This window comes from Heliconius melpomene, chromosome 13 (genome assembly GCF_056956725.1).
Source record: "Heliconius melpomene rosina isolate 202511_hmr_F chromosome 13, ASM5695672v1, whole genome shotgun sequence".
NCBI classification, from domain to species: Eukaryota; Metazoa; Arthropoda; class Insecta; order Lepidoptera; family Nymphalidae; genus Heliconius; species Heliconius melpomene.
In genome coordinates this window covers 18,446,500-18,457,247 of record NC_140401.1, presented here as the reverse complement: position 1 = coordinate 18,457,247, position 10,748 = coordinate 18,446,500, and the positions used below count along the sequence as shown (strand labels likewise).

The following is a 10,748-nucleotide window of genomic DNA, read 5'->3' as shown; positions in this document are numbered from 1 at the left end:
TACTAGCAGAGTAAAGTTGGAGAGCACCGGTCCAGTCATACAAATAAATAGAGGCGTAAGGCAAGGAGATCCGATCTCGCCAACAATCTTTATAGCGGTACTAGAGTCAATCATCCGCAAACTGAACTGGGAGAAAGTCGGTATAAACATAAATGGTTATTACCTGAGTCACCTTAGGTTTGCTGACGATATAGTCCTGCTATCAGAAAACACAAACCAACTGCAACTGATGGTTGACTCTCTATATGAAGAAAGTAAAAAAGTAGGCTTGGAAATAAACCTAAATAAAACAAATATCATGACGAACCACACCAATTTACCTGTATACCTCCAAAATGTGCCATTAACCTATGTAGATACTTACATTTACCTGGGTAAACAAATTTCATTTGACCATCATAATAACGAACTGGAAGTAGAGAGAAGAGTCAACCTTACGTGGAAAAAGTTCTGGAGCCTCAAAGAAATTTTTAAAAGCGACATGCCCACAAGGTTGAAAAGTAAAGTTATGAATACCTGCATACTCCCTACTCTAATATACGCCTGTCAAACATGGAAATTTACTAGGAAAACTAAAAACAAGATTATAACAAGTCAAAGAAGTATGGAAAGAAGTATTCTAAAGATTAAGAAAATAAATAAAATCCGCCACACCGTTATAAGACGGAAAACCAAAGTTATAGACGCTCTTAGCCACTCACAGAAATTAAAATGGCGATGGGCTGGACATGTAGCCAGATTAACAGATAATCGCTGGACCATACAGACTACATCTTGGTTAGGACCATCGGGCCAAAGAAAAAGGGGCAGACCATATGCGCGCTGGGCAGATGACATGACTAAAATAGCAGGTACTCACTGGATGCGACTAGCAAAGGACAGAGATCAATGGTCATCTCTGGAGGAGGCCTTTACCTTCCGTTGAGAGGGGTTCTTACAATCTACAAATTCATCGAGACTCAAGATGAAAGGAAAAGAAAAAAAAAAAAAAAACTAGGAATATAATAAAAAAAAAAAAAAAATATATATATATATATATATATAAAAAAAGCTTTTAAAAAGAAATATTAAGTAAATCAATAAAAAATAATAACAATAATATATGTATAAAAATATAAAATCAATTAAGTAAATATTAGTAAGATTAAAACATATATGTATATAGGTAGTATTTATAATATTTTAGTTATACCTCTTATCTCGTTATTAGTTAAGTTATACATATACATTATAACTTTTGTATACTTCTCCAATTTTCTTTTTCACTTTTTACAAACTGTAATTTAGTAAGAAATAAAAGGCTTTTTATTTTTTTTATAAATATACAATTTTATAAAAATCGGTGCCGATTTAATTTTTTTTCCATACAAACTTTTAACCCTTATTTAACCTTTAGGGTTAAAATTTTTCAAAATCCCTTCTTAGTGGATGGCCAGATTACGAAAGTAAACATCTGTCCAAATTTCACGTTGCTACTATTAGCGGTTACGGCTGTGCGTGCGCCTTACCTCAGTCAGTGAGGACAAGTCCTTTTATATATATAGATAGACAAGTCCTTTTATATATATAGATAAGGCCATATTTGTTTAAGAATATGTCCCCTTCGTTAACTGAGAGAATGTCGTCTTTAGACCTACTCTGCTAAGTAGTAGGTACAATGCTCACACATGCATTATAATACACTTTATGTTGTAATTAACAAAAGTACTTGGCAATACGTGGTAGAGGAAAGTAAATAAAACTCGTCTCAGCTTCGGATAACCTTTTATTGGACAAACGTTAACATGCAACGAAGCCCACAATGTACATTAACCTTACTAAAATAAAGTACTCTTACGTTTATACGTTATATACGTTATAGTTACGATATCATTATGTCGACTGCACCGGCCCGAGTCCTCGCTCGCGTCAGTAGTTTACTCTAGAAGGTGACATTAGGAGCTACGTTTGTACGAACCAATAGGAATGAAAAGTAACAACTCAATAGGAACTGACACCGCCGTGGAGCCCCCCTCCGCCCGCTTCCACTGAGCTAGTTGTGACAAACCAGAACAACTAATTTAATAAGACATGAATAGCATAATTTAGATATGATTTGACTAGAGTATCGTATTTTACAGTCGCCGATGTCTAGGCCTCGTCCCCTGCGGCTCCGTCTGCAAATGGAGAATAAAGCAATAATTACAAACGAGTGTAAATAACGATGATAACAATAAAATTTTACATACAAATACATCGTTCTATTATTTCTATTATATTCACTGTTAAAGAATAATAAGTTTGCTACTTAAAATATAAATGTGTGGGTACATTTCTACTATTTACCATAAACTTAAACTTTATACATGTTTGAGTTATTATTATAAATATAGTAAAAAAAAACTAAAACCACGCTGTGTTACAAGTGCTGATACACTGTACAGGTCCTCGGGCGGTGCTGTTATTGTTACAAGTAGGTAACTAAAGAAGAGGTGTTGAGTGGCCGAACCATACACCGTGGTCTGTCTTGCTACTACAGCGGGGAAATAAATTCTAAAAGAGTGCGCAATGATGATGATGATCATTTGATGCCTCTTGACAGCAATGAAAATAGTTGGTTCAAATTTAAATATATAAATGAATAGTTTAAGCCGAGTTGTAATTCACTACAGTATGGCAGTAGGTACGTCAATTCCTTCGAGACGCTTAAAACCTTCGAGTCTATTTGCAAATTGTTTGGAACACAGTTAAGAATAAAGCGGACTTTCCTAAGCTGATTTCGCATGAATGGCGGAATGAATGAAATGCGGCGATATTAAGGGATTAATTATGGTGGAGGATGAAGGGAAGGTATATGGTGGTATGGGGGGAGGTGAAAAGTATATCTCTGCTATGGCGGTGTTTGTGCAGCATGAAGTACTTCTCACACAATTGTTGAAAAAGAAATTGGATGTGAATTCTTAAGAATCGTGTGAAGAATAATTATATTTTAGGTTAGAAATATACAATTAAAAAATATTTCCTAATTTAAATTAGATTAAACCAAAATTTCACTGGCTATTATGTTATAATATTTGTCAAGATAATACACGAACACGAACACGCGGGGCGCACTCTCTAGTCTCGACTGAAGGGCGCTCCGTGCCTCGTGCCCCTGCCCCATGCCCGTGCCCCTGCCCCGTGCCCCGTGCCTGGGACCGGCAATTATCTTTTATTGTGTTAATGAACAGCCTGTGTAGCAGCTTGTGTTTTTGTAGGGAATTAATGAACGGCTTTCTGAATTGGCTTATAATAAGATTACATTTAATGTGTAAACGCGCACGAGGGCGCAGGTACGCTCAGTGGACCTCACTGTCTAGTAGACAGCCATGTTAAATGTCAGAATATTATTTATTATAGTTATAATATAATGTTAATAAATGTTATTTTATATTGTTGCATATCTCTATAAACTTATAAAGCACAAAGGTTCTCGTCACAGGTAGTAGGTAGCTAGTCCTTCGAGTCTGAAGGCGCAGGTGTCACTTCTTCTTCCACTTGAGAGGGCTGAGGGTCCGACATACCCGGTTGACCGTTTTAGATATACACCATTTGTAAAGCTTACTTTTACTTTCGTTAAATATTGCCATAGTTTATATTAAAAAATATATGAAAATAAAAACTGACAGTAGTTTAAGCTCTCATTCGTTCGCCTCTACTGTACAGTCACTTTTAAAAATCATACTTGAAAAATTATTCGAAACATTCTGCAAAAATATTTGCATATTTAGGGGAGAGCGGGGCCAAAAGTTCCGATTTTTTTTTAACCTCAAATATTGCTACGAATACTTGATTTCAGTATTTATACAATATAATCAAATTCAACTTACATATCTAGACTTGCAATTAAAACAGTAATTTGGGGTATTCTTCGTAAGACTTTTTTATTATGATTTTTTTTATAACTGAAGTCGGAAAGTAACAACTTACCCCGAATTGGGGCAAGTTGTTAACAGACCGGGGTAAATTGTTACCATATTTTTTAAAGCTATTATTTGCAAAATAAAAAACAATAAATAATCGAACAAAGCCTGTTTATTTAAGGAATAACCAACAGTATCATTAATAATCACCAAGCGCAAAAGAAAATCTTTTTTAACCGACTTCTGTAAGAAAAGGAGATTATCAATTCGACTGTTTTTTTTTAATGTATGTTACTTCATAACTTTTGATTGAACTTTTAAGTGAACCGATTTTGATGATTTTTTTTACTTGAAAGGTAGTGCTTTCCATGTGGGAACCAAATTTTTTTTTGGTCTATTTTTGACAATGGTATCTATGAGAAAATCACATAAGTATTAAATTTGTATTGGTACGTGTGCGACAAAATGACGAATAACTCAATATCACGCCAACCGATTCCAATGATTCTTATCTTATTTGAAAGGATACACTTCAAGGTTAGTTTGATGAAAGTTTGGTTAGGTTCCCATTATAAAATCCGGTCAAAATTGAGAAAATTGTTTTTATTTGGTAAATTTTAATTATACTGGAATAGTTACAAGGGAAAACTTTATTAAAATTATTGTCAGAAGTAAGATTCCCCATCGTTGGATTTCTTTTCAACCAACCTCAAAAAAGATGTTTTCATTTTCAACCGACTTCGAAAAAGGGAGAGGTTCCCAATTCGCCCGAATATTTTTTATGTATTTTCTTGTCAATATACCAAATTGTTTGTTTCCACAAAAATAATGCCTACTTGAGTCAAGTTTTACATATCACAACAGATGCCACTCGTTAACAACCACCACCACCACAACCAACACTCGTTTAAGAAGTATCCTTTTAAGGTTACTTATCACTTAAAATCGTAAAAAGAATTAATTTTAAACAAAAAAAACCGAACCGAAAAAGAACGAACTAAAAAATAAAAGATATATGTATATATATATATATATATATATATATATATATATATATATATATATAGATAAACATAAAATAAAACTTATTTTGATTTTGTTAAACTAAAATAAGAAACAAAGATTTTATAGCTTAGGTTTTCTCGCTCAATATGCATATATAATTCTTTGATAACAGTTTTTATCTTATTCCTGCGATCTTTGAAAACTACATCCGCTGCTATTTGCATCAACTCATATGACACATAACCCCGAGTTTATTTTCTAGCATAAGTCCGCATGTTACTAAATTACAATATTTTTTTGTATGAAAAATTACAATATTTTCATCCCATTATTGGTACAAATGAGTTGACGAAAGTTTTTCCGAGGTCACAACATGCCCCAAAAACACGTGTTGAAAAAAAATAAAATATAAACAAGATTAGGAAACATAAATAATTTACAAATAGTGTTCCGAAATAGTAGAAAATATATGTAAAAAAAACACTAACATACTCGAGGCTAATCGTTAAAATTTGTGAGACAGACCAAAAATATCAAATGTTTTATTAATTATATTTACAATCGTGATTAATAAATATTTACAATCGTGCACCAACGACACCCGTGTGCTATTCCATTGGTTTCGGGCGCCACTGGATTGTTCAATATGCTGGCCATGGGTGCGCTATCACATTGCATTCCACTATATGTTTACTAAATATTCCTATCACTTTTCCCCGCGAAATTATTTCCATCGGAACAACTTACCTCGGTAACTTTTAGCCCCGCTCTTGAAATGGGTCGATTTACACAAATATTTATAAGTAGGGGTACTTATAAATATTTGTGTAAATCGACCCATTTCAATACAAAATGTAAAATATGTAATAGTATTTGAATGAAGTGATTATCCAGTGCCCACTGGGTTACATAAAACAGTATGTTTAGCGCGAGTCCGCTGTTTGCGCTCGGCTGGCTGACTTCGGGATAATCGTATTTCTTTTACCTTGCGTTAACAAAATATTTTACTGATATTGAAAAATAAACACATTTGGAGTTTTGCTTGGACAAATAATGTTACTTGTTTTTACAAGGTTGGATTAAGATATTTTTTTATTTTGGACACTTTCGTTAATTTAATTACAGACTCATACTCGTATATAATCAGGTCACGAATAACTTACATATAATTAGGTACTTAGCAAAGGAAGAATATGAAATATTAAATAGTGAGAATACTAAAGCAATATTGAGCATTAATTTAGCAAAAATTACAGATTTTACATAACAAGTGCAAACTTGTACGTGAATTTGCAAAACTACTATAGACACATATAAAGCATGGTGTGGAAGTGGAAGGCGCTACGGGAAGTCTACGAAGAAGGCACTAACACAGACCTCGCCTACTTCACTATGGGAAATGCTACGATGCAATGTGTATAAGGCACTAGATAGTTAAGAAAATTGAAAAAATACTTAAATATTAACGTGATACAGAAAAGATTAGACTGAAACAGAAGTGCACGAGAGAGGAGAAACAAATTTCTGGAACATCAATACTACGAAGATATTTCACAAGAGGTGCTACCGTGGTCGTCGTCGAGAGGCGGGTCGAGGCGCGAGGCCCGCTTCCCCCACATTCCCCGCAGGTTCGTCCAGCCGGGCTCTCGCTTCCAGTAATATGATCCTGCTGGGTGTGCTTATACGTTATTGTCGAAACTTTATTTAACCCTAATATAAGATATAGTGCGCTCCGGAACAATGACGACTGTTACGTAACGTCCAAGCATCCACTGACATCCACCCGCCGGTCACTGGACGTGCGGGGTGGTGCGGGGTGGTGCGGGGTCGACGGTGTTCATAAAGGATTAATGCTCGTTTAAAACCCACCCTGTGTGTTAAAGAATGTGTGTGTGTGTGTGTGTCTACCAAGGGCGCGTCGCAGAGGCATTCCTTGGAAGTAGTAAGTAGCTATATAATTAACGAAGTCACCAAAGCGGCAGGCGCCACAAGTTACATTTTGTTAACCAATCCCTTCGAAGCCACGTACGTAATTAAGTTCGGAAATTCTTTCATCATTTAACATTTAATTTTCCGTTATTAATTCTTTGGGATGTTTTAATTTGATTATATTCGTCGGTTGTATTTGCTAAACGCGACGCCGTCAGCTCCGGCGGGACTCCCCCGGGACTCCACCGGCTCCCCACCGACATAATTAAGCATTATATTTCCGCTTCATAAATCTCATCTTTCCTCACAGAGTTATTTATTTCTGAGTCCACTCGAGCTGCACTTTTTAATATCGAGATACAAAAATTATAATCGAGTGGCGCTTCTATAGAAATATGTCGTCCGCAGAGCGTTCACTCTACCTTAATTAAATTACGCCGAGGAGGTGAGGATCTTTATTAATTTTAAGTGATTATTACGTCGAGAAACTAAAGTATATACCTCACATACACTATTTGTTCCTCACATAAAACGTATATGAGACAAAGAACTAACGAATGTAAGGACACCGCTCCGACCTGACCGCATCGATCCGAGCCCAGCCGCCTTACCCCCTACTAGCTAGTACTAGCTACTGATACCATCAAATATCTTTTAGGCCTTTTCTTTTAAATTGTCATTTATGTAGTGATGGTGTCGCGACGGTGGTCGCGGACTGTATGCGGGATACAGCGTTAAATCAAACAAAAAAAATGTAATGAGCGCCCTTAAAATGTATATTGGGGCAGTTAACTTTAGAAGTGCTCTAACAATGTTTAATTTCTTTCTAAATTCCGATATAAGTAATTACAATGAGTAAGGCTTCCATCAAGCGCGCTTCGCGTTATAAACTGGAGATTATTTAATAAATCGCAAAAACAGTCTTCACTTATATTGAAGTAATTTTTAACTGCTGTTTTAAAATTATGTCTCTATTGAGCTTTTAATATTTTGTATTATAAAAATATTTTGATTGTAATTTTTGTGGTAAATCTGTGGATCATAAATGCCCAAAAAAATACACAATTAATTACATGGAAGTCGAAAGCTCGTGAACTTTAAAGTGAAATAAAAGTAGTTTGTAGTTTGTAGGTGGTACGACGCGGTGCGCGCTCACTCGCCTGCGAGCACTTCCGGAAGAGCCACTTATACGTGTATAATGAAAAAAGTAATATGTTATCACAGACTCTGCGTATTCCAAGAGCATCATCATCTCTGCACTTTTATGGCAAAAGTTGACAAATATTTGTAGCAAATAATAAAATATGTTAATTGTTCTTATAACATAATCAATTTTGTGCAATGCATATTGAAAAGTAGCCAACTCAAAAGGGACTCGAGTTGTTCTCAATGAACCCTTTCATTTGATATCCGTATTGTAGAAGTACATTAAATCTGGCATTTTAGATTTAGAATAACGTAAAGTGTATATAATATAATTTCAGCTCACTCGGTTGAAGATATCTACTTAAAAATTGAGCTCAAAGATTCCACCCGAACTTACATACATACATTGCAAGTTAAATAAAAGCTCTTAAAAATATTTGAATGCGATATGTTTAAAGCTACACGAAATTCATGATATAAACATATTAATTTGGACATTATAAATTCCCAATGAAAGTGCACAACTAATAAGAGAACTGAGGAGGGCTCTGTCCGCTCCACCGCGCCCGACATCCGGATGTCGCAAATAATTGTACACCAGTTACGAGGGCTCACTCGACACCGACGTAGTGTAGTGTGTATTGATTCAATATTGATTCAAGTTAGAAACAAATATCCCGATTGTGCTAAGACAGTGTGCAGGGTTGAGTTCCGCCACGCGACACGCAGTATGTTGAATCGGAAAGAATGCCGTTCCTTTACTTTGGGTTTTCTTTGTTTAATCTGTTACGTTAACACGTAGAGGAGAGTAGACGTAAGACACACCGTGAAGATGATCATCGTAGAGACTATGCGCATAGTGAGCTAGGTAGCTGGTAGGTGCCACCCAGCTTGGAGAAGGAGAACAGAGAGAGTGAGTAAGTAAGCAATGGTACACACCGCTGTTGTAATGCGGCTGCTTGACGGGCCGCTTGCCCCACGCGCCGTGCAGCGACGACCACGCCTTCTTCTCCGGCAGCTCCATGCTCAAGTCGTCAGGGTCCATCTGGAATACCTTAGTGAATTGAAACATCACTTCAGAACAGTATACGAGTACATCATATGTTACCGTAAAGGGAGAAGGTGACACGTTCCTTTAGTGCAGTTATCTTATGATTGAATACCCATATCGTATATCGCAACTACACTCTAACAGTGCTCCACCAGTTCCATTGATGCTAAGGAAACTATTTATTTGTAGAATCTATTTAATTTAACTAAAAGTGACTTGGGGAAATGAATGTGACCAAAATAGAATATGCTTATAACTTGTCGATGTCGGGTACAGTACTACTACAGTACAGTAGTAGTAGGCACGAGCACGTCGTTGAATAGATTGACTCATATATTATAATACTCGATAAACTTTGTGAAACATATTTTGTTTTATCATTTTTTATTTTTCTTGTTGTGATAGATTTTTAATAATTGTGGAAGTTATTATGTAATTTGAGCAAATAGGTTTTACATAGTAAATATGCCCTTTTAATAGACATATTTTTTCGGTATTCAAAAAATAATTTCACTATAGGTGGAAAAAGTATGAACATAGCGGCATTTGAATCCGCGCCTTTTGGGAACCATCCAGGTGTAGTGGTTTAATAAGTCGTAGTTGAAAATACTTTGAAATGGTTGAATATCTGTAAAAGTGGAAGTAAAATAAATAAAAGTAATGTAATATTGTGGCAATTAATCTCAACAAGAATGATGGCGTGATCCGAGCCAATATCCTTGTAATATTTCAAAATGGGACTGCTAGCGGCGCGGGGGGGGGGGGGGGTTGGCCTGGGGGGCTGGGGGGAGCGCGTTATTACACGAAAACAGCTTATTTCTTTAGCTTCACTCCTTCTCGCACACAAAACATTCCGACAAATATTAAGACACTACTAAATATTTGTATTAAGACAAATATTTAGTGTTGAGCGGTGGAACTCAACGCCGCTATTTGTCTACATACGATGGCCTTACAGTTTATATAACAACTTTTATATAACAACAAACAAGTGAAATCTGCAGTAATCTTGTAAATGTGTTTATTACCTGTTGGACAGGGATGAGATGATCGTAAGCGAATTCGTAGTCTTCATAGTCGGGTTCAGGTCCTGATCGCTTTCCCCAAGATCCATGGAAGTTAGCCCATTTTTCCTACAAAATAGCAACAAATGTGCAATGAATAAGTAAGATTCATCAACATAGTAATTTTGTATTTATCAAAAATTTACTTTCCTATGTTCTGGATAAGAGATAAAATAAAGCTATTTTATTTTTAAAAGTTAGTATTTAAATAACTTACAGGTGCTCGTTTGCCCCACGCTGAACTCATGTCTTGCCAACCTCGCTTTCCCCATGCAGAGCTCATGTCTTGCCAGCCTCGCTTTCCCCATGCTGAGCTCATGTCCTGCCAGCCTCGCTTTCCCCAAGGAGCTTGGTATAAGTCCCTCCACGCACGTTTGCCCCACGCGGTGTTCAGGTCTTGCCAGCCTCGCTTGCCCCACGCCGAATTCAGATCTTGCCAGCCCCGCTTACCCCAAGCCGAGTTAAGATCTTGCCAGCCCCTTTTGCCCCAGGCAGAGTTTAAATCTTGCCAACCACGTTTGCCCCAAGCGGAGTTGAGATCTTGCCACGCTCGCTTCCCCCAGCCTCCGCCGCCGTGTAAGCTAGACCATGCTCTTTTTTGCTCTTCCGACAACTCGATATCTGTGTCCACCTGAGAATTGTTTCAAATTAATATTTGCTTGCATAATATAC

At 36.5% G+C, this 10,748-nt stretch overlaps 1 protein-coding gene across 6 annotated transcripts in view; it reads right to left on the bottom strand.

The window, feature by feature from the left end:
• Positions 1-1,742: 1,742 nt before the first annotated feature.
• Mip (Myoinhibiting peptide precursor) overlaps positions 1,743-10,748 on the bottom strand; it is a 51,727-nt gene continuing 42,721 nt past the window's right edge. Inside the window, exons 3-7 of one of the 6 annotated variants that reach the window (XM_085196899.1) lie at positions 10,294-10,707; positions 10,041-10,145; positions 8,901-9,015; positions 6,454-6,555; positions 1,743-2,156 (exon numbers count right to left, since the gene is read on the bottom strand). In XM_085196899.1, coding sequence (XP_085053025.1) covers positions 2,131-2,156; positions 6,454-6,555; positions 8,901-9,015; positions 10,041-10,145; positions 10,294-10,707 — 762 coding nt within the window. In that variant the 3' untranslated portion in view covers positions 1,743-2,130. The remainder of the gene's footprint in view (positions 2,157-6,453; positions 6,556-8,900; positions 9,016-10,040; positions 10,146-10,293; positions 10,708-10,748) is intronic. The other 5 variants (XM_085196900.1, XM_085196901.1, XM_085196902.1 and 2 more) reach the window with 5 other exon arrangements.